At 44.4% G+C, this 23477-nt stretch overlaps 2 protein-coding genes across 4 annotated transcripts in view; both read right to left on the reverse strand.

Annotated features, from left to right (window-relative positions):
* CYFIP2 (cytoplasmic FMR1 interacting protein 2) overlaps positions 1-8461 on the reverse strand; it is a 134101-nt gene extending 125640 nt beyond the window's left edge. The window contains exons 1-2 of one of the 3 annotated variants that reach the window (XM_027545823.1): positions 8351-8446; positions 1149-1288 (exon numbers count right to left, since the gene is read on the reverse strand). The gene's annotated coding sequence lies outside the window, so the exon portion shown is untranslated. Of the gene's footprint in view, positions 1-1148; positions 1289-8350 lie in introns of all 3 variants that reach the window. The other 2 variants (XM_027545822.1, XM_027545824.1) reach the window with 2 other exon arrangements.
* Positions 8462-17599: 9138 nt separating this feature from the next.
* The window catches only part of ITK (IL2 inducible T cell kinase), a 62344-nt gene continuing 56466 nt past the window's right edge, over positions 17600-23477 (reverse strand). Inside the window, exons 16-17 of the mRNA XM_027545826.1 lie at positions 21477-21634; positions 17600-20167 (exon numbers count right to left, since the gene is read on the reverse strand). Coding sequence (XP_027401627.1) covers positions 20096-20167; positions 21477-21634 — 230 coding nt within the window. The 3' untranslated portion in view covers positions 17600-20095. The remainder of the gene's footprint in view (positions 20168-21476; positions 21635-23477) is intronic.

The following is a 23477-nucleotide window of genomic DNA, read 5'->3' on the forward strand; positions in this document are numbered from 1 at the left end:
CAATAATCACATAAAAAGATAATTATTATTCTTAGTCCTCAGGGATATGCAAATCAAAATCATAATGAGATATCACTTCATATCCATTAGAATAGCTATAATAAAAAAGACTGGTAAGTACAAGTGTTGGTGAAGGTGTGAGATTGGAGCCCCCAGTCATTGCTGGTAGGAATGCAAAAGAGTGCAGCCCCTTTGGAAAACTGTGAGGCAGTTCCTCACAGTTTAAAACGCAGAGTTACCATAAGACCCAGCAGCTGCACTTCTAGGTATATTCCTAAAAGAAATGGAAATATATACTCACAAAAAAACTTGTACATGAATGTTCATAGTAGCATTATTCATAATAGCTTAAAAGTAGAAACAACTCAAATGTCCATCAAATGATGAATGAATAAATAGAATATGGAACATTCATACTATGGAATATTATTCAGCCACAAAAAGTAATGAATTGTGGATACATGCTACATCATAGATGAACTTTGAAAATATTATACTGAAAGAAGCGCAATATGCTTTTTAAAGGAAATATCCAGAATAGGTAAATCCACAGAGAAATAAGGTAGATTAGTAATTGCCTAGATTTGGGGTAGATATTGGGGAAAATAGGTGGCATTGCTAAAAGGGTATGATGTTTCTTTCTGGGGTGATAAAAATGTTATAAAAATTCATCCTGACGAAGGTTGCACAACTTTGTGAATTTACTAAAACCACTGAACTGTATGCTCTAAATGAGTGAATTATACAGTATGTGAACCATAACTCAATAAAGCTGTTACCAAAAAATGTTAGAATTTGTATGACCACTTTTGGAGACCTTAGGGTATATATAATACAAGCAGGAGCGGGACAAAGAGAGCAGGAGTGGGAGCCTGGGGAGTCTGGGGAGTATGCTGACCTTACATGCATGAATGAAAATGAACATGAGAGAAAAGGACAGCAAGAGACACAGCCACACCGACCCAGAGGGAGCCCCTGGACTGTGGGGTGAGCAGAATACCATGAGGCAGGGCCCAAACCGGGCCCTCCTCTGCCTGTTTCTGTGGCCAGGGCCTGGGACTGTCCTGCCAAGGAGAGATTCCTCAGACACAAAAATCTGTGGGTGGGGTGACAGGCTTTGAGATTTAGAATGAGGACAAGTCTCCTACCTGAGCTCTCTCTTTCTACTATGAGGACACTGAGGTCAAGAGATGAGAGGACTTGGGCAGGGTCCCTTGTGTAGTTAGGGGTTGAGCTGGGCCAACGTTGCAACTTCCTGGGAGACTGAGGGGAACCTGATGTGACAGTGCTATAAATGAAAAAGAGGAATATTAGACAGAAGGAAGGAAGGGAGGGAGAGAACCAGGGAGGAAGAATTCTAATTCTGCAATAAAAGAAAACTCTATGTAAGAAAGGAAATACAATCAAAGGACATACCGTGGCTCTCTAGGGGTCATCATTTACAAGTCTTCATAATGCAGATGCTTTAAACATAATTTAGGTTAAAACAGAGCTCTTACTATATTGTAAGATGCGGGCAGAAGAGGGAGGAGGATGGTGTCAGAAAGTGAACTCTTCATCCATCACAGCAGGAAGTGAAGAGACGGTGCATAGCACAGATAAATTAAGAAACGGCAGCAGAAGCATATCATTTAGAGATCTGGAGGCAAGTACTGGAAGAAACGGTGAGTTAAAGGCAGCAGCCCTCTACAGGAGATGGGCACTGGATGCTTGTTTTTCACTGAGTCTTTCAATACTATTTGATTCTTTCAAGCATGTCTATGTATGGCTTTGATCAAAATTTAAAAATTTATTTAAAAGACAACAACCCAAGGCTTCCTTGCTGGCAATCAGACAGCTGGCCCAGTCCACAGCGCTGTCTCAGGCAGCCTCTGCTAAGCAAGTCCCTCCCTGTGGACTTCGGGGCTCAGAAGCCCCATCCCCTGCAGCTTCTCTCACACAGGGGACCTGAGCTCAGAGCAGAGAAGTCCAGGTCAGCCCCGACTTGGGTCTCTGGAGAAGGCCTACCCGCTTCTCTGTTTACAGCAAAGGAAAACATGCTGGTGAGGCTACAGGGCTTATCGCTGTATTTGCCGTTTCACTCAGCTTCTTCCTGTGTTGCCAGGGGTGAGGAGGCCTTTCTGTTGACAACCTACCCAGGCAGATCTCACCCTCTTGGGAGGGGCAGTCTTGCCACCAAAGGCAGCTTGCTGATTTGCTCCTGCTGGGACAGGACACCATGGCGGGGGCAGGCGGGGCACCAGTGTGACTTGTATCGGAGGAGAGGGGAGCTGCCTCTCAGAAGCACCTGCTAAAACGCAGAAAGGGAAGCCACCACATCTGCTGTGGAAACAAAGAGCGAGACTTTTGTTCAGTCACTGGCTTGGAGCACGGAAACCTGTTTCGTGGATGTGAAGTTGCAACTTGAATGTGGCTCAGCCTGAAGACTGACATCGGCCCCTGAACCTTTGCCTCACTCTAAAAGGGCAATTTCCCCGCCCGTAAAATATGGAGGTTGGTCTTGTAGTGGTTCTCAACCACGATGGCAAAACCTCTGTTGTGAAGGTTATTGCGGCAACTTGTCCTAATAACAGTTTAAGAAATGAGGCTGGCAAACAAGCTGCTTTTTATGATATGTAAGGGAGGGGTCAAAGTCCTCTCACGGAATCATTGCTTAAATGTTCATCTTTTTTCTTGAGTGGAAGAAAATAGTGCTAGAGCTGGGAGGGGGACTGGCTGCTGGGTGTGACGTGCTGTATGTTGACACTGTTCATCAAATGCACTGAGGAAAAAATGAAAGCAAATCCCAAAACAACTAGATAGGAATCACTGAACCAGAACCTCTCTCAGGGTCATTCCAACTCAAAAGCAAATGACCGTGACTATAAATAGGACACTCCATCCAAAGGGAGTCCTTCAAGACCACGCTTCCCAACAGGGCCTATCCTCTGTGGTCTGAGTATGCAGGGTGCCATAAACCGGCCCATGAACATTCTTGCCTCATGCCTTTGTCAAGCTCTCTCTACTCCCTAGTGAACTGTCTTCTCTCCTTCTCATATCCTACCCTTGATCAGTGTCAAGACCCAATTCAAGACAGACTCCTCCATGAAGGTCTGACCAACTGAACCATCACAAGCTTCACTTCTTGGATTTCCAAAGCCCTCACAATCTGGAGTCCATAATTTCCTATTGCATTATAAACTGCTTTATATTTTACTAATTCTTTGAATCACCAAAAATGACAAGACAAGGATTAACTGTCATCTTTTCGGGGGCTGACCCATAACAACTAGCACAGAGCTGGGCACATCCTAGGTATTACTTGCTTAACTAACACTTCATGAACAATTTGCTGAATGCAAGAGCCAATGGTCAACAATCAAAGTCTTCTTTAAAAAAAAAAAAAACCCACAAAATTTAAATCATTATGGGCCCCTAAGGCACCATATCTAAGTCAGTCTTATTGTAATAAGAATGTAAGGGGATATATTTAGAAGTTTCTTCTGTCATTGTTTCCACCTCAAAAAAATAAAAAGCAGAACTTCATTTCTCTTTCCCCTATGAATGTATAGCATTCTTGGAGGTTGATGGCTGACCCTGAGTTTTGGATTCTTATCTCATCGTTCATATCTTGCCTGAAGTGGTCTTAAAGCACCACAACTGAAAAACACAAACAGAATATCATTCTCAGGTATCCCTTCACTTAACACTGAGCTACTGAGTGTCTTCTATGAGGGTCAGCCCTGCAGAGTCTCTTTGATCTCAACTGGGCCTTTGGTACAGTTAGACAATGCTCTCATTCATTCCCATCTGATTTCTTATTCCACCCACAAAGGCAGCTGTTCCAAACCTCCGGACACCTCCCGCACTCTCCTTACCAGTCCACTACCTTTACTTTCTGCAGAGGACCTCATCTCCTGCATTATTTAGAAGACAGAGACCACACACCATGGACACACTAAATATCTCCCTATTCCATAAAGAGATAAATGCCCGATAACCACTGCTCTACAATGGCCTAAGGATGATGCAAACACGAAATCAAAAGACCTATTGATGATGTCATCATTGAGTCTTTCTTGGGCAGCTCTCCAGGTCATGTTTACTCTCTCCTCTCCTTATACTGTTGCTGAGTTGCCGCAAGTCTATCAAAATGCCACTTAGCCAGAATGATCCCTGCAAGAAATTCTGCCTGAACCCAAGCTCTGCCTTTTCAAAACACTTTCTTTCAAGAATTGGCGCCCACATTGTTTCCACCTCTGCTGCCAGGGTGCAAGAAGTATGACCTGATTGGTGGTCCTCTGAGGCACATCGCACACAGTCCTCAGCATAGTGGCCAGGGCGCGGTAGCCGGTACCCAACCTCTTTGCATTCTGGGAGGCGTCCCACAGCCACTGACCACATTCTGAAGTGTCTTTGTACAGACAAGGCCTTCCAGGGGCCTTGATAGAATCCGTGAATCACAAAGTGCCTTTCAGTTTCCCTTTCAGTTGGCTCAGGGGTACAGAGAGACCACAGATTTGTCTTCTTCAATTGACACACAATATATAATTAATAAATTGTCCCTTTAGGAATGGAGGGCAGCCATCTAAAAGGGCCACACACTCAGGAACTTCCTTCTCTCCTCTGTTTCCAGGGCCTTTTCTTCTTCTCAGACTGGGGTTTACAGACATTATCTCATCCGTGGGCTCCCGTGGCAAAAGGTAGGTAATGAGCTGGGCAGGCTGCTTTCAGTTCCCCAGTTTTCAAAGTCAGAGAGGTAGTGGCTGATTGAAAGGCACACAGCAAGGCAGGGATAAATCCTGCGTCTGAAGACCACAGTATACTGCTCTCTCTCTGCCTGCATGCCCTTAACATTTTTGGTGGGGTTGCAAAATGCTGAATGTACACAGAGGAAGAGGTCCTTCCTGATCTATGTGTTGAAATGTGAGAACTACCTCTGGGTGTCTGCTCAGTAAATTCCTTCCCCCTTCTGTCTGCCTACTCCAGCTACATCTACCTTCAGTGCGTTACTCAGGAACGTGTCCCAGCTGAAGCCCTTACTGACATCCCTGCTTATCAGGCTTTCCTTTGGCTACCTTTAGAAGCTCAACCTGGGACTGGGTTTCATGGTCACAGAGACCAACTGCCCTGGGAAAAGCAAAATCCAGGAACGTTCTGGAGGTACAAGGGTTGATAAGAACTCTGTGTGGACGACACCTCCTTCTCCCAAACTGGACTCCTCTTAGCACGTCAAGGAATTCCTGTCGCTCCTCATCCCCACGCAGTGAAGACTTAACTGATCAACTCACAGAAGGGCTGTTCTTGGACATGGCCACCAGCAATGTAGTGTCCGTTGGGTGACCAGGGTGGAACCTTCCTGGTGGGAGGCCCTCTAAAGCCATGGAATTCTTTAGCAGAATCAACCATGACAACAATAAAAAAATTTGTCATCTTAAATTGACACAATATATAATGTAGCATGAGTCACATTCTTAATGATTATGTCATTAATACATTACAACAATAGACACACACATAAAATAGTATTTACTATGTGTTAGACAGTTTACATAGCATTTTCATGCAGCCCTTGTCTAATGAGAGCATCCAATGAAGTACCAGCTCTTTGCCCACCACAGCTGGCACACTGTGTCACTGCCAGGGGCGGCAGCATCCTCCACCCTCTTGCCCCACCTCCACTACTAATGCAGGGTCCATCCTCTAGACCCTAGACTCAGCTATGCTCCTCAGAACAATAAGACCAAAGGCCTTTTACAAAAGCTCCAATGAGATGACTGATGTCTGGTTTCGTCAACTTCAAGTGAATAATTAATACTTGCCAGTAAAGAAATAGACTCATTGTTATGGTAGCCACATGGAGGCTATAAAAGGCCATTTTGTGCAGCCCTTGGTGGAACCCTGGGGCCAACAGCAGCCAAAAGAAACCTCTTTGAGAGGGTAGGCTGATCATCAAATGTGGAGGCTGGAGGAGCTCAGCACTGTTTTCCAGGAATGCTGTTCCCAATGTTAATCAGCTTGTTGCTTATTCATCACCTAATTCAGCTTTCTGGTCAATGACAGCAGCCGAGGCCCTCTGAATGCCCAAGAGGGCGTAATATATCAGAGGGGACATGCACTATCCCCTCAAGACCTTTTTCCACTTTTTAAATTTTCTTGTCTACTGTCTTCTGTGGGCCAGCCTCTGATTTGATTGGAGTAAAACTCTCTGATCCTGGTGGATTTTACACCCTCCTCCCGGTCTAATGTGTAAAATGACTTTTTCCCTTTCCATTTCCAGCAGGGACTGAACAAAGTAGGCTTGGATGCTTACGGAACCAGTCAGAACTGGCCAGAAAATATAATAAAGCAGCTTAGTGAGCAGAGCTCTAATGCCCCCAGCCAGAGGCTCAGTCTGCAGAACTAGCCAGAGGAACTGGCTTTGTGAGCAATAACACACTCTCCTTGTGGCCTCGGAGCTGCCCTGGCAGATGGCAGCCAGTGCCAACAAGTAACTCTCTATGGGAAAGTCTCACCTCCTCCAAGTGGTCACTGGGTGCTCAATAATAGCCTCGAGTGACAGTAACCCTGACCAGTTACACACAAATATATACACACACACAACTCTTATGGTATTTTTGTCCTCAGGGCCAAAGTTGCCCTTGCAGCAAGCAAACAGAGCTGACAGCTGCTAGCTGTTGTCATTTCAGCAAGCTGTTCCCCCAAACTGCTACCCAGTTCCCCACCCCCACCTCCAGCCCACTGCCTGAAATTCCACCACTAGAGATATCAAATATTATTTACTTAAAGCTTTATTTTCCATTAAAATACCTCCAAGTTTCTGTTTCCTTTCTGGTCAAATGACTTCTGAAGCACCTGCTCTGTGTCTAATGGGAGATTCTTGTGTATTTAGCTCTTGAGGATTAATGTGTTCACTGGCTCCTTTCTTGAAAACAATTTTTGACATAGGCAAATAGCCAGTGGGGATGGTGGTTCCGCAGGGCAGTATCTGGAACTGGAGGTGGGCGGTCTTAGGGGTCTGATGGTGGAGGAAACAACTTTTAGGTCCTTCACCATCCTGCCAGCAAGATAAACCTAAGATGTTTTGCTCTCCAGCATTTGTGATCTCCATGCCTGCCAGCACGGCTTGCAACAGGGCCTGTGCCCAGGAGTAAGGTAAGACACCCACTGCGCTGGGGACACAGGCAGAAGGTGGAAAGGGGGAGTGTGGGAACCAGCACTCTCCTGATTTTCTCCGCAAGCCGGCAGGACTGCCCCATGCTCCCGGTCTAGCCATGAAGGCACAAGCCAGCCGGCAGGAAAAAATCCTTGTCCTCTTCTTGGCCTGGCTGTAAGGGCCTATCAACCCTTGGCGAGTCTTTCTGCTGTGCTGCGGAAACCAGGCAAGCAGAGGTCAAAGTCAAATTCCCTGGGCTGGGGAGGGCACCTGGGCAGTCCTAGGGTCCTGCTCTGCCAGGTTCTCCATACAGAGAACCATACTCCTGTCGGACCATGCTTCCCACCCCCGCCCCCACTGCACACGAAGAGCATGCCCTTCTCTTCCTTTTCACACGGTGTACCCTTGGAGGGGGAGGGCTGTCCTGAAAAGCAGATGCCGCTACAGACAGGTAGGCATCTTCCCGAGTCTTCAGAGCTCAGGAAAACCCAACCTTTACCCCAGGAGTCAGCCCAATCCCCCGCTTCTCCCACCTCCTCTCCCGCCCCCAGACAGCCGGCAGGGAGAGCGATGCTAGGCCGGAAGGCTTCAAAGCGGGTCAGGCGTGTCTCCTCTCTCATTAAAGCCCGCACCCCTAAACATCGCCTCTTCGCCCCTCGCCCCACCCATCTCACGTTCACTGCAGGGCGCTGTGAGCCCAAGGAGGCTGCCAGGCGGGCCCAGGAGGCCCTCGCTGGCCCTGGAGGAGGTGATGGTGGCTGCGGCCGCAGAGGCGGCGGCCGGCGCTCTGCAGTACCTGGGTGCGGGGAGACCACCGCCGCCGCCGGGCTCACGGCCGCTGCAGGTGTCTCCGGTGCTCGGGATGAGCGCCGCGTCCTCCCGGGCCGGTGGCTCCGGCCCAGGCCGCGCACCTGCTGCTGCTGCCACCACCGCCGCGCCCCAGCTCCGCCGTGCGTCGGCGCCTCCCCGCAGGAGGTACGCACTTCGGGGCCCAGAGTGGGCCGGAGAGGGTACGGGGCTGTTCCGGACCTGAGGCCCAGCCTTCGGAGGGTTTCGGTGTTCCCAGGCCGCGCTAGTCCAGCCGCCGAGCCGAGCACCCTCGCGGGGCTCGGAGAAGGGGTGTAGACCCCTCGCGCATCCTTGCGGCCGCGTCGCCATGCCCAGCAGCATCCCGGTCCCCACGCCGGCCCCAAGGCCTGCGAGCCTGGGTCTTACCTGGGTCTGGGGCAGGTCTAGGAGAGCGGCCGGAGGCTACCGCGGGGCCCCGCGCCGGGGCGCAGGATGCTCTGCCCGGCTCCGCTTGGCGGCCGCCGCGCTGGGCCCCGCCCTCGGCCCCGCCCCTCCACCCACCGCGGCTCCGCCTCTGTCCCCGAGATCCCGCCCCTTTGCCGCCGCGGCTGTCACACAAAGAGCCGGAAATGGCTGCGGCCAGGGGCTCCAAGTGCGCCCCTTAGGCCGGCCCGTGCATCCTGGCCTGCATCTCGGACTCACCCCAGCAAGGAGAGCCAACAGCGCCGCTTAGGGTGGACTTGTTCCCCAGGAGCTCCCAGGCCTGGAAGCCACACCTGCAGCTGTGGGAGGACTGAAGCTTTGGGCTTCTTTGGTATCTCATAGACCTCGCAGTATTTCCAAGTGCTCATTTATCTCCCTAATATTTATCGAGCACCTGTTTTGCTCCAAGTACCGTGCCAGGAGCAGAGTAGGCACTGGTGTACAAAAGACAGACTCCCTGTCCTTTTGGAGCTTATCGTCTATTTAGGAGAGACCAGATAAATTTACCTAGCAAATGTCCAGTTTCGACTGAGAGACATTCTGTGAAGAAAAAGAACAGAGTGAAGGGACAGAAAATAAACCTGAGGGTTGGGGAGAAGGGGTTTCCACCAACAGAATCTGATCCCAAATACTGCTCCACTTGTTCAGAAATACATTCTCACCCTCCCTTTCACTTCCTTGGGGGCAACGCCCCAAAGCTGCCATCTCTTAAGCAGGGACCTCCCTCAACTTCATTCAGTTCAGTTCAGTCCCTCAATCGTGTCCGACTCTTTGTGGACCCATGGACTGCAGCACATGAGGTTTCCCTGTCCATCATCAGCTCCTGGAGCTTATGCAAACTCATGTCCATCAAGTCAGTGATGCCATCCAACCATCTCATCCTCTGTCATCCCCTTTTCCTCCCACCTTCAATCTTTCCCAGCATCAGGATCTTTTCCAGTGAGTCAGTTCTTCACATTAGGTGGCCAAAGTATTGGAGTTTCAGCTTCAGCATCAATCCTTCCAATGAATATTCAGGACTGATTTCCTTTAGGATGGACTAGTTGGATCTCCTTGCAGTCCAAGGGACTCTCAAGAGTCTTCTCCAACACCACAGTTTAAAAGCATCAATTCTTTGGCACTCAGCTTTCTTTATAGCCCAACTCACATCCATACATGACTACTGGAAAAACCATAGCTTTTACTACACAGACCTTTGGTGGAAAAGTAATGTCTCTGCTTTTTAATATGTTGTCTAGGTTGGTCATAGCTTTTCTTCTGAGGAGCAAGCTTCTTTTAATTTCACTGCTGCAGTCACCATTTGCAGTGATTTTGGAGCCCAAGAAAATAAAGTCTGTCACTGTTTCCATTGTTTCCCCATCTATTTGCCATGAAGTGATGGGATCGGATGCCATGATCTTAGTTTTCTGAATTTTGAGTTTTAAGCCAACTTTTTCACTCTCCTCTTTCACTTTCATCAAGAGGCTTTTAGTTCATTCAGGAAGAATTAATTGCCTAACGGACAGAAAGGCAAATACACAGTAACAGGAAGTATTTTCTGGCAAAACCTGAGAAAGAACTGAGAAGACAGGCACCTTTCTCTTCAAGACTTACCTCATTTAGTGCTCTCCACAGAAACAGGTCTCTTTAAGCTTCCTAGTGGGCCCTCAAGCCAGGGGAGGTCAGGCAGCACTGAATTCCAACCTTGGGATCCCTGAACAAGTCACTTCACCACTCTGTGCCTCAGATGCCACCCTGTCTACAATGTGGGAAGATGAATTGCTTTTCCTACTTCACAAGGTAAATAATTTGAAAACACTTGAGACATTTTAAAGTTAAGGGGTAAAGTTTTGCTACAGGGGAAACTTTCTGAAATATTTCTGAAGGGCTCACAAATTTCTAGTTAATCACTCGGCTATTCCTATCAGGGCTATTTATAGAGGAGCCCCATTATTCAACATTCAGCAAAGAACTTGTGAAAGTCTTTGCCCTCACTGATCTCACATCATTTCCCTAGCACACAGCATTCATAATCCTTTGTGGTTTGATGTTACATCACTCATTCTAATTTAGATTGCTATTTCAGAAAGGATGACATATATATATATATACATATATGTCATATATATTAATATATATTCTCACTGGTGCCATGTGAGAAGGCTGTGGGGGTGTTTGTGGAGGATGGCTTTGAAAACCAGAAGTGAAGTTTCCTTTTCTTTTTTTTTAATTTTTAATTTCCTACTGTGATCCTTGGGATTTTGGGTGTCAGTTATTACAAATATGTAACAGTGAGAGACTCGATTTTCATTCTAAATGGCATATTATTTTAGATGCTGTAAATTTCTGGAAAACATATTTCTCCCTGTGGTTCCTTCCCTGTCTTTTCACCTTGCAGGAACACATTGCTTAAAAACAAACAAAAAAAGATGATTATGTCTATATTTGGTTAGATCTTGGGCAAAAATAATTTCCTGACCCCTGAATTCTGTTTGCTTAAGAGGAGAAGCAACATGATCTTATTGAAACCACTGCTTTGGAAATACGGAGGCTTGCCGTTTGGTCCTGATTTTGCAACTAATTTACCTGAGATAAGTCACTTCACCTATCTCCTCATCTGCACAATGAAGTAGGTTAGATGTACTCCAAGGTCCCGCTGCTTGTGGGATACTGCGTGAGTTAAAACAAAGGACATGCCCAGGCCAGGCTTAAAGTACACTAGCTCTCACTGCTCTCAGGATGGAGCCAGAACTCCTTCCCAGGGCCCGCAAGTGTCTGCATGGTCTGTCTCCATACCTCTCCAGTCTCTTCTGCTGTGAAAAAGCTTGCTTTGTTTCAGCTAAGAGGAATCTTTACACTTCCCAAATTTGCTGTATTCTCTCTTGCATTTAGGCTTTGCACAGTCTGGGCTTTTTTGCTTGGCACAATCTCTCTATTTCCTGCACTTTCTATACTTTCCCCCACAATGCTGGCTAACTTCAAGTCATCCTTCTGATATCTGCTCAGCTGTCACTTCCTCCATGACCCCTCCCTGTTTGAATTGGATTAGGGTCAGCGTTCATACTCCCTGGGCTTCCTCTACCTTACTACTTATTATGCTGTGTTGTAATTATTGATATACTTGCCTGTATACCACCATTTGAACATAAAATCTAAGAGAGCAGAGATGGTATCTTACTCTCTATTGAATCTTCAGGGCCTAGTACATAACAGGTGTTCTATTACGTAAAATAATAGAAATAATAGTAAAAGTGGATTGAATAAATAATTGAAAGGGAAATCTTAGCTTACATCTTGCTTGAAACTTGTAGCTCTCTCTCTATTGCCTTCAGACAGATATCCTTCGCATTCAACCCAGGCTGCACCATCAGCAGTGAGAGGACCACAGCTATGAGGCGAGAATTGCTTTGCCGCTTGCAAAGCTATAGGCCACGTATTGTGGTTCTGTGTGTGGCAACGTTGCCTTGTTTTTAGAAAAGCCCTAAGTCAATTAGGACACCTAGGTCTCCGTTTAAAATCCATTGGCAGACCTTGCTTCATGGAAACCAATAGTGGAGCATCTGGAGTGGGCATAAGAATTAGTTACGAAAACAGGACAGACCCATAGACCTAGAGAATTGGGTTGTGGTTACCGGTGGGGAAAGAATGGCATGAAAGGATAGTTAGGGAGTTTGGGATAGACATGTACACATTGTGAGATTTACAGCGGCTAAACCAACAAAGACCTACTGTATAGCACAGGAAACTGAGCCCAATGTCATGTGGCAGCCTGGGTGGGAGGGGCGTTTGGGAGAGAATGGATACACATAAATAGGTGGCTGAGTCGCTCTTTTGTGCACCTGAAATTATCACAGCATTGCTGATTGACTATACTCCAGTATAAAATAAAAAGTTTAAATAAAAAAGACACATTCCAGCAACAACAACAACAGAATTGGTTCTGAAGAGAGGAAACATAAATGTTAATAATGGCTAACATTTATCAAGTGCATTTTCTCATTTAATGTTTAAAATTATCCTGTGAGGAAAGTGTAACCATTAGTCCCATATTATAATTGAGGTAACTAAGGCAGGCTAGATAACTTGCTCAAGAAAGTGAGACCAAAGCTCATGCTTTTAACTTTTAACCAAATTATATATAGTCTTATTTCCCTCCTCCCAAACAGAATCCTTGTATTCATTACTGTGTCATCTTATTCAAAAAACATATTTAATACAAGTTTTAGTGACATATGGTATTAAAATGTTTCTAAATCAGTAATAATGTTTTTAACAAAGGAAAAAGGATATGAGATGGAGAAAAAATGTGAATAAATACAAAAAAAATATCTCCATGTGCAATGAGCTTGCTACAGATTTGATTCATGTAGTCAAACATTCATGTAGTTAGCAGGAAAAGAGAATCTTGATGGTCAGTTGCTCAATTTACATTGTCCATTAGATAAAGCCTGACCACTTGGTTAAAATTGCCTCATTTTACACATGAAAGAATGGGGGCCCAGAGAGGGGAGGGTTGCCCAAGGTCAGCTGGACCCAGACCCAGGGCTTTTCATAGGAAACTGGGTTGCCTATTTCCATTTTTGAATCTGAAATAATTTGTTAAAGCAGATTTTTTAAACAGTTATTGGATGTTTTTTTGGAATCAGTCTCTATGCCAAGTACTGTGTATGGATGGGCAAATTTTATCCTCACAAAATCTTCAGAATCCTGTTGATTTATAGGTGAAATATTGGGGGCATCCCCTCTCTTCTTTGCTTTCTTTTTCTCACTGCTCACATCTCACAACTTCTAGAGAACTGGTCTCCCCTGAAGGTCACGTATTTTATGTATAACTTGACAGCAAAGAAACTTTCATCGTTATTTAAACAAATACTGCTGCTGCTGCTGCTGCTAAGTCGTAATTTTGGATAAGAACTGATAAGGAGACCTCAAGTGTATTCCAGATTTGGAATGCAACAGTGTAGCTGAGGTACAGTGAGTTTGGTGCCACTGTATTCTCAGGGGCTGGCATCGTGGCCCTATAATCAACCCCACCAAATGGTTGAGAGCATGGAATTTGGGAACAGACAGGTCTGGCTTCAGGCCTGCATTCTGCCTCTTACTAATTAGGGGACCATGAATGGTTTTCCTAGTTTACTGAGCCCCATGTGCTGTGTTTGGTTGCTTGGTCGTGTCTGACTCTTTGTGACCCCATGGGCTGAAGCCCACCAGGCTCCTCTGCCCATGGGGATTCTCCAGGCAAGAATGGAGAGGGTTGCCATGCTTCCTCCAGGGCATCTTCCCAAGCCAGGGATGGAACCCAGGTCTCCCACATTGCAGGTGGAGTCTTTACTGTCTGAGCCACCAGGGAGCCCCGTACTCTGCATCTATAAAATTGAGATGATCATAATTGTTTCTCTCCCTTAGGTTCTTGGAAGGTTAAATGAAACAATCAGTGTCACACTCAGCAGAGCCATCATATGTGCTCAAAAATGGGAGCTTTTGTTTTTTTGTTTTTTTAATTATCATCATGGTTCAAATTTTGACATGATCTCTAGGAAGAATGTGTGATTTGGAATAAGATCTGAGTTCTAATCTTGCTTGTGTTGAGTAGCTCTACAACATCACGCATGCTGTGTGTCACTTCCCTTTTCTATCAAGTGAGACCCCCTCTTCACCCACTCTTCCATCTCAATGCTGCTGGAGAGATCAAACATCATCTTAGATGGGAAAGTGCTTTGAGATATACACACCAGAAAAGCAAATAAATGTGTAGCTTGTCTCAGCTTATAGACGTTTGTACTCAAAGTGAACCTGAGAAAATGAAAAGGGACCAGGAACTCCTTGGTAGCTCTAGATGGGTGGAGAGGGGAATGAGTAGATGTGAATCTGGGTGGTGAGGAACCAGAATCCACTAAGTTCCTTTAACTGATTCTCCAGCACCTGCTGGCTTTGGGCCCCAAGGTTCCCAGTGCTAACATAGAAATAATGCTGGGGAAGAAGGTGGAATAAGATGTGTTTTTATGTACGTTAGTTTCTCTGGTCTGACATGTTCTTCTAGGTCCTCCCTCTCTTAGGAACTCCCATTCACCCTTTAGGACACAGCTCAAATATCACTTCCTCTGTGAAGCCCTGCCTGGTCCCTTGCATGTTTTCACTCTTTCTCTGTACTCACTGTACTGTGACCTCTGTTTCATCATATGACCTCCAGCAGCCCTTTGCAATCACAGTTGATTTTCATTATTTTGTGTTTATGTTTTATAAAGTCACCTGATTTACACATAATCTTGTTTTATGCATATTTCTGTTCAAAAATGCCTTGTTTAGTATGTATTGTGGATGTATTAACATTGAATTCACAGTCAACAGCATCATAAATCATGCCGAGTGAAATTCACCTAACCCACGTTTACCTTGTAACAGACATCACAGTGTTCTTTTACTTACGTGAGGTAGTACCTCAGTTCTATGCTTAAGGGTCATTTTAAACAGCAAAATGACCAATACAGTGTACACAAGTGCAAAAAGTGTGACACTAAACAGACCTCAGAAAAGACCCTAATTTATGGTATGAGCTGAAATGAGAAGGCAGAGGCCTTGCCTTGTTCAACCTCAGCTGGGAATGTGCTTGTAGAGTGACTCAAATTTTTCATGATTCTGAGCATGGGCATGTCATGAATGACGTGTGTGGAAAGGCTGCAAGAATTGATTTGGGGTTACAAATAAATCTTAGTGAGTAGGCAGTTTGTAAGTATAGACTCTGCAAATAAGGAGGATCAACTGCATTTATTTATGCGTTTTTTCCTTTTACTAGCTGAGGCTTCTTACAGGAAGGTTGGCCTCTGTACTGGATATCTTCTCTTGCTCCTCTAATCCTATTTCTCACTCTTCTCACCATGCCTTCTTGCCTGGAGACTGGCCTGTAGACAACTGCACTAGAATTTCCTTGTCCTCTGACTTCCAGAGGACAGAGGGATTGGCCAACAATCAGCCACAGCAGTTGATAGGGGAAGGAAGAGAGTGGGGCCAGCATATTTATTCTGCAGTTTCCTCCTTGTGATGTTGCCTTGGGCTTCCTCTGTCCCTCACTAAAGGTCCTGTCCTCTCAAGGCAACTTTCTCCAGGTGACTCTGCTTCCGCAGTCAAATGACTGCTCCAGTTCCTCATCTTTTGGGGGCCTGGGGATAGTAACTGCTCCTTGGCAGCTCTTTTCCTTCTTGCTACTTCCTGCGGTTCATCTAAACCCACACTGTGTTAAGTAGTTCTTTTGTAATAGGCCCTCCTTGAGTTATCTTAATTTGACTGCGGTGTGTTTGGTCCTCAACTGATAAGGTATCTTATTCATCATATATGCCTGACATAGTGCCAAGAAATAGCAGGTGAATGGTAACAAAGGATCTCTAAAACTCCTTCTAACAGTATCTGTATGATTCTGTTATCCCAGAAGCCAGTTGCTCATGGTAACTTGAGAAGAATCACAGTCATAGAAGATACCACCCCCACTCCCTCACACACAGTATTGCCACCAAGGGGTGGTTCTGGGCAGTGAGTTTGGTGCACCAAATTTCTAGCACTTTCCTCAAAGTCACTGCAAATAAATATCTACTCTAAGTGAAAATATGTGCTCTCTGTTTGAATGCAGCTTCAACTCTATCCCCCTCTTCCTGATCAGAGCACCTTTCTGAGCCCCTCAAAAAAATCTGCGGCTCCTTCTGCACTCACACACACACCCTGCCCCTCTTGCTGAATGGCATATATTCTGCCTTTTCCTGAGTGTGGTGGTCTTGTGTGTTGGGAGATCCCAGGCAGAGTAGAGTCTGCAGGATAAATGTTCTCTGAGAAGCAGATCTGCTCATCCAACCTGCTCTATAAGTTTCCTCTCTGGGTCATTTGCCAGTGGGAGTCAAGCCCAGAGGTGAATTCCACAAAGGACAGTGTGGAAGCCAAAGGCTTTCTCATTGGTCCTTAATGGTCCTCTGGTGCACAAGCTGGTTCCTGCTGTAGATGTGGGCATTTGGTGAAATGAAAGGTACAGGGAGAGCTCAATATACCAGAATTATAATAACCCAGCTTTTATTCCACTGGGATTTTAAGAAGGAGAATAGATGTGCCTTGCTGTTGAACTGTGGCTTAAAGACTCCAAATTACATTTCCACATTTCACCCACACAGAAGATGACAGTGAATGAGTATGAACAATAATCTGGTACTAGGAACAAGGCAGACATCTTCTCCAGATTGGTTTCTCTTGCACCAGCTTTGCCTCTCTCAAATCCACTCACCACACTGGTGCCAGAATATATTTTTAAGTGCAAATTTGACCTTCTGTCCTTATTCAAAGACCTTTTTTTTTCTCTACAACTAGAGTTCCAGTATTTTTTTTGGGTGTGTGTGTGTGTTTTAAAATCTAGGTCCTTGTCTGTAGATTTATAGCCTTAATTTCAATTTGTCTACTCTTTTTATTATCCTCACCTTTGCTGAGACGACAAACACACACACACACACACACACACACTCTCTCTCTCTCTCTCTCTCTCTCCTTATGTTCCAGCAATGATAAACAGATAATAGCTTCTCAATATGTTTTGTTTCCTCTATCCTTCTACCTGGAAAATACTTGTCTTATTTCTGCCCATTGGCTTGCCTAAAACTCCCGTAATTCATCTTCAAAACTGAGTTAGATGTGATGTCTTCTGTGGTAGTGCTTCCAAAATTTTAATGTACATATGATCAGATCATGTTAAAATGTAGATTCTCATTCAGTGTATCTCAGGGCGGAGGCAGAGAATTTGGGTTTCTCACAGGCTAGTAATACTGCTGTTGCTGGTCCGGGGACCACAATTTGAGTAGCAAGATTCTAGAAAGTTTCTACTGACATTGCCCTTTGAGAGATTCCATTACTTTTTATGAGCTCTTTTCTACTTTGACCTTATTCCTGTTGTTGCTCTAATTCCCATATTATAATTTTGCCTGTGTATATGTCTGCCTTCTCAACCATACCTGGAATGTAAAGACTGTGTCTTTCTCAATTTTGTTTCTGCAAAGACAAAACATAGGAAGGAACAATCAAAGGAACATAGGAAGCATTTGATACTTACTTGATGAAAAAAATGTTAAGTGATATATAGTCTTTACTTGTCTGTTTAATGTGAAACTATGTAACCATTATTATTTAAGGAAAACTTTTGGTTGTCTGACATTTGGCTAAATCTGGACCCAGGCTATAGATACCATATTCACTAAAATGCACAACTTTATTTGCTAGACCCAGCCTTTAACTTGGTGTGCTTTACAAAGCATAGGAGATATTTGTAACATTTTAATTGTGAATGACTGTACAGTAATAAATATTCACTCTAGTAAAATATAAATATATAGTCTCAAAAGGACACAATGCAGAATCTATCAAATGCGTCTAGAACCAAAACTTTGCATAGGGTAATTCCCTGTAAACACACGGCACCATTTTCAAAATGTGAGAGGGGAAAAAAGTCCAAACAGGCAGGAAGTCCATTTTTCAGAACACTGAGAGGTAAACTCTTGACACGTGTTGAGTTAAAGCCTCAATGAATCTGAGCTTGAACAAGATAATACCATGCAGGGGAGAATCATTCTAAACCATACCACAGAAAATCAGTCAGTTCTGATGTTTTCCTTCTAGGCTTGATGTTCCAGAAATCATCTCTAATTAAAGGTTCCAAAAAAGAATGTACAAAATGCCAAAAAAGTAAACAGGGATGGTTTTGGATAAGTTTGAAGAATGTCATCTTCTGAATGATAGTTTTATTTCGAAGCTACCAGTGTCACAATAGTTGTAGTTAAAAGTTGTGCATCTGCATCACCAGGCAGTCAAAATATCACATGATTTAGAAAGAGTTGACTTCAACACCATCCAGTAATCACTCTGAGAGTTTTATCTGAACATGGTAGGAAAATTAAATCTCTCTCACATCAGGGAATACCCTTTCCCAGAAAGTGTCCAAGAAGACCGCAGCCAGTTCAAAGTTGAAGTGATAATTAAAGGAAGTATTTATACTTCTGCAGGAGAATCTTTTAAAGCCACTTTGAAGCCCATCTATAAACAGCTTCTTGCAGTATTACTCTGGTGGTTTGAGTGAATCAAAGGGTTAATTACTCCTTTAATAACTCCAAAGTCATTAACTCTAATGAAGGTGAGGATATAGATGAGGAAATAAAGATCCTATTCCAAGCTGGAGGGCTACATCGACAACCACACTGCTCTATACAGGATCAACTTTACTTGCTGATGGTGCTGTGTGGGCTTTATTGGTTCTTCCCCTCTGCTGTACTTATCTCTTCTGCAATCTCTTTGACCCTCAGTAGGAGGCAGTATTGAATAAAAATAGAGAAACTGCATTGGAGTCAGACAGAGGTGGGCTCTATATTAATACTTCCTAGCTCTGTCACTTCAGGCAGGTGTCCAAGCTTTTCAAAGCCAACGTTCCATTATCTGTAAAATGGGAATTATAACAATACCTCACAGTGTTGGTGTAAACTCAGGGTGAACTGAGATTCTGCAGATAAGTCCTTAGCTCTGTACATTTTCACTTTGCATATTCAGGTGCTCAATAACAAAAGGCATCCTTGTGCATCTTGGAAGCCCCCGACTCAGTACCTGACTCAGTTTTCATACAGATGGTTTGAGCAAACACAGACCTCTTGTTCGTCCCTTAGAATTTAGAGAGACTTGAAGTCTCAACCTTGAAGTTGCAAATCTCTAGGGCTGAAACAAGCTTCAGTTTCTCTGCCAGGCCACAGTGCTTGGGACAAGTCTGTACTCTGTTGATGAGGATGGAAGAATGCAGAGAGGGGTCTGATTGTTTACAGAAGCCATGGTTCCCACCCCCCCCCCAACCCAGGATGCCTGCGGAAGCATTCAGCATGGAAGGGGAGGCAGAGTCACCTGCTTGACTTGGTACTAAAGATGAGCATCCAAGTGGTAACAACCTAAGGCCTTTCCTTGTACCAGGTGGTTCCATCATCTGACATCCTCTTTCTGCCCAGACGCCAGATACCCAATGCTCCAGCAGTGGGATCAGAATTGTTCACCCCAGTCCATCATGCTCTCCTCAAGAGGTGGCAGTGTACTCTATGAGTAAAACCTCACAAAGCTACTTCTCAGCATATCCGGTCTCTGAGGTAAGCAGTTGTTCCATCATCTTCTGAGGCAGGAAGCTGTGGCTGACAGCATCACAGAGGCAGAGCTTACTCTTTGTGACTTTAATTAACTCACTAGTTCTCCTTGAGAAATTTTCATGCTCCTTGATCATCTTGCCCCATATTCTGGGATTCTGTATTGCTGGGTCAAATAAAGAATCCCTTGACCATGAACTTTAGGTCCATGTTTAAAATAATAATGAAGGTAATAATCCAGGGTCCTACACCATCTCTCCCTTCTCTAAGAAGTGCAAGAAGTGTTGCCTTAAAGCTGTTGATTGAGGTTTGTGCATTACGCAGAAGAGGCTGGAGGAAGGGTAGGGACATCACTGCTGCTTTGGCCCGGCTCCCAGTGCAGTGGCTGAGCCTTCTGCCTGTGGCCTGGTGCCAGCCTCTAGCAGGCTGTTGCCTCCGTGGCAGCTTAGGGACTGGTGCGAAAGGCCAGTTGCCTCTGGGGAGTCCTGGGCTGGTGGCAGCTTTTAATGCTCTGTGAAGGGAAGACCTCCTTCCCCCACTTAGGATCTGTAGCCCATGGCCTAGCACTGAGTCTCTTTTAAAGCCCCAATTCTGCAATTTCAGCCAGTTGACTCAAGAGTCTGGAGAAAGGTGGCCGGTCTTCTGGTTTCTAGGAAGAGAAAGAAAGGTTACTCTGTGATTTCCTTGTACTTGTGTGTCATAGGTAATTCTAAAGCAAACCAGAATTAAACTGCAATACTTTTTACTGATTTTTAAATATGCTTCAGTATAGATTGTATTTGAGGGCATTGTGTCTTAGTTGTTAACAGCAGGCATTTTGGAATCAAAATATGGCCTGCTTTTGAATTTCAGCTTTTCTACTTAGCTGTGTGACCTAAAACAGGTTACTTAACGTCTCTGAACCTCAGTTTTTTATCTGTAAAATGAGAATAATAATGTTATCTATCTCATAAGATTGTTGTGAGAATGAAATAAAGTCATATATAAAATGTAACATAAATAAGTGCTAAATAACATCAAAAAAGTAAATATTTGGGTATAAATCTCGTAAAATGTGTACAGGATCTATAGTAGGAAAAATATAAAATTCTAAAACAAGATATCAAAGAAGATCTAAGTAAATGGAGAAATATTCCATGTTCGTGTATAGGAAGACTTTATATTGTTAAGATTACATTTGTTTTCAACTTGATCTATAGATTCAACACAATCACAGTAAGAACTGAGCAACTTATTTTGTAGATACTGACAAAATGACTCTAAGGTTTATGTGCTGTGCTTAGTTACTCAGTCATGTCCAATTCTTTGGGACCCCATGGACTGTAGCCCACTAGGCTCCTCTGTCCATGGGGATTCTCCAGGTAAGAATACTGGAGTGGGTTGCCATGCCCTCCTCCAGAGGATCTTCCCAAGCCAGGGATTGAATCCAGGTCTCCCGCATTGCAAGTGGATTCTTTACTGTCTGAGCCACCAGGGAAGCCCCTAAGGTTTATATGGAAAGGTAAAAGACTCAAAATAGTGAACACAATACTAGCAAGATGAACAAAGTTAAAGGACTGACACTCCTTGACTTTAAGACTCACCATAAAGCTTTAGTAATCAAGAGGCTGTGATGTTGGTGAAAGAATAGACAGATAAATGGAGTATAGTTAGGATCCCAGAAATAAGCCCACATAAATGTAATCAAATCTACCGCCTCTTCCTCTCTGACAGTATGTTGATGGCTTGTACCATTACATTGCAAATCAAATAATATTTAAGATCTCTGCCAGCTCTTCTAGAGATAGGGAACTCCTTCAGTTAATAGGTGCTCAACGTCATTTTCTTGCTAATCTGTTTTGTCATCTCTACTGCCTCATCCTCTGAGAGGGTTCCTTTCTTTGGGGATGGGGCCAGACCCTGAAGTTACAGATTATAATGTGGGGGAGGGAGAAGGGGGAACCACTTCCTTTACTGACCTCTTTCCAGCAATGATTCATGATCTGGTAGATATGCTGGGAGGCCAGTCGGGGCTTGTATAACCGAAATCCAGTGGTGATGTCTTCTACCACCTCTGAGTTGCTTCGGTTTTCGTATGGGATTTTGCCTTCACTGAAGACTTCCCACATCAGCACACCTATGAGAAATAGTGAATCAAAACAGGTAGTGATAAAGTTCATAAATAACAAACAAACTCACATCTAGAAATCACAGACTCTTTGACGTTAAAATTCAAGTCTCTACCACCAGAAAGTATAATGTCAAACCACCTAAGGCTTATTAGGCCTGTACTATTTCTGAGATTTCCCAACTGAAGAAAGAAAGTTCAAGCTCAGCCCTTTGTAATATCTAACTCAAATGCTTCAACTAAAGTTTCAGGGGATGTAAACTCAAATGTCTACATATGATGTAGGTGGATGGAGTAAATGAAGTTTGTGTAACAGGGACTAGTGAGGACTGTGGAAAACCAGAAGTCAAAGTTCTGTCCCCAAAGGGACAGCTGTGATTTAGCTCCAACAAGAATAAGGCAGTTGGGAATGAGGGCTCAGGATTGCCACATTTTTCTGATTTATTTTAAAAGATAAATCATAAATTGGTAGTTTTAAAATATAAACTCAATTTGATTAAAAAATACTGTGTTAACCGAGCAAAACTCTTCAGGTTGTCTATTTTTGACCTCTGATTTAATAACTTTTTCTTTTCTGCCCTCAGTAGGAATGTTACACCCAACTTTATATCTGGTCATTGGATGTCAGAGTGGGAACAGAGCTTGCAGGTCACCTAATCCAGTAGTTTTCAAAACAGAATCCAGAGAACTTAAGGGAAGAATTTTGCAAAATATGATCCCTCAAGCGTCTGAAGTCTTGAAAAATCATCTCAGAAATTTGTTCCAATGGCAGATCCTGGGGCCCAGTCCAGACAACTGGAAGAGAATTTCTGAGGGAGCCTCAGAGGTGCCTCAGGAGTTTGGGAAAATTCAGTAAATAAGCCTATTTAACACCCCAAGATGCCAGGATTTCTAGTGAGATTTCTTTGGAAAATGGGGGTTTGCTGCTCAAAGCTGGCTGGAAAACAATTGCTTTTATGCAAACCTTGTGATGCAGTGAGGAAGTGAGTAAGGCCCCGAAGAGGTTTGTTGACTTGTTTAAAATAGAGTAGTTCATTAGGGCAAAAACCTTAAAATGCAAGACAAAGCCCAATGGCCTTGAGGCAGGCAGCGAGCTCTTCTCCATCCACATTTCTGTTTCTCAGGGCTGTCACCCTAGTTTTCTCCCCCTTCCTATTCTGCTTCCATCAGTTAGTCTCATCTTTGGACACTTCAGATGACACATCCTAGGAAGGGACAGACTTTAAGCTCAGTCCTCTAATTATAAGATGCAGCAGCAAAGTCCTAGGCTGACAACCTGTGGCAGGATAAACAGCATTCCGAGTCAGGGGGTGAATGTGACGAAATGACCACGGCTGCAAACGTTTCTTTATGGAACAGCTGGCTTGGTGCAACGTGACCAGCTGTACCCATGGGGAGTGGCCACACCCTTCCTAGTTGTATGCACTGGGAAAAGAGGATCTGAGGTTGCTCTAGTGCAGTTTTATTTCTTCTGAGTTCATTCTGTACCTTCGTTTGATTATCAAAGTCATAACTAGGCCTGTTGAACAGAGGAACTGCTTTAAGGAACAATTTTTGTTGTTGTTGTGGTTTAGTAGCTAAGTCGTATCTGTCTCTTTTGTGACCCTGTGGACTATAGCCTGCCAGGCTCCTCTGTCCATGGGATTTCCCAGGCAAGAATACTGTAGTGGGTTGCCATTCCCTTCTCCAGGAGATCTTACTGACCCAGGGCTCAAACCTCCGTCTTCTGCATTGACAGATGTATTCTTTACCACTGAGCCACTTGAGAAGTCCAAGGAACAATTTAGAAGGACTCAAAATAAACATACCACTTGGCTGTTGGAAATGGACATTCTAAAGTACTGAAGAAGAC

Source organism: Bos indicus x Bos taurus, chromosome 7 (assembly GCF_003369695.1).
Source record: "Bos indicus x Bos taurus breed Angus x Brahman F1 hybrid chromosome 7, Bos_hybrid_MaternalHap_v2.0, whole genome shotgun sequence".
Classification (NCBI taxonomy): domain Eukaryota; kingdom Metazoa; phylum Chordata; class Mammalia; order Artiodactyla; family Bovidae; genus Bos; species Bos indicus x Bos taurus.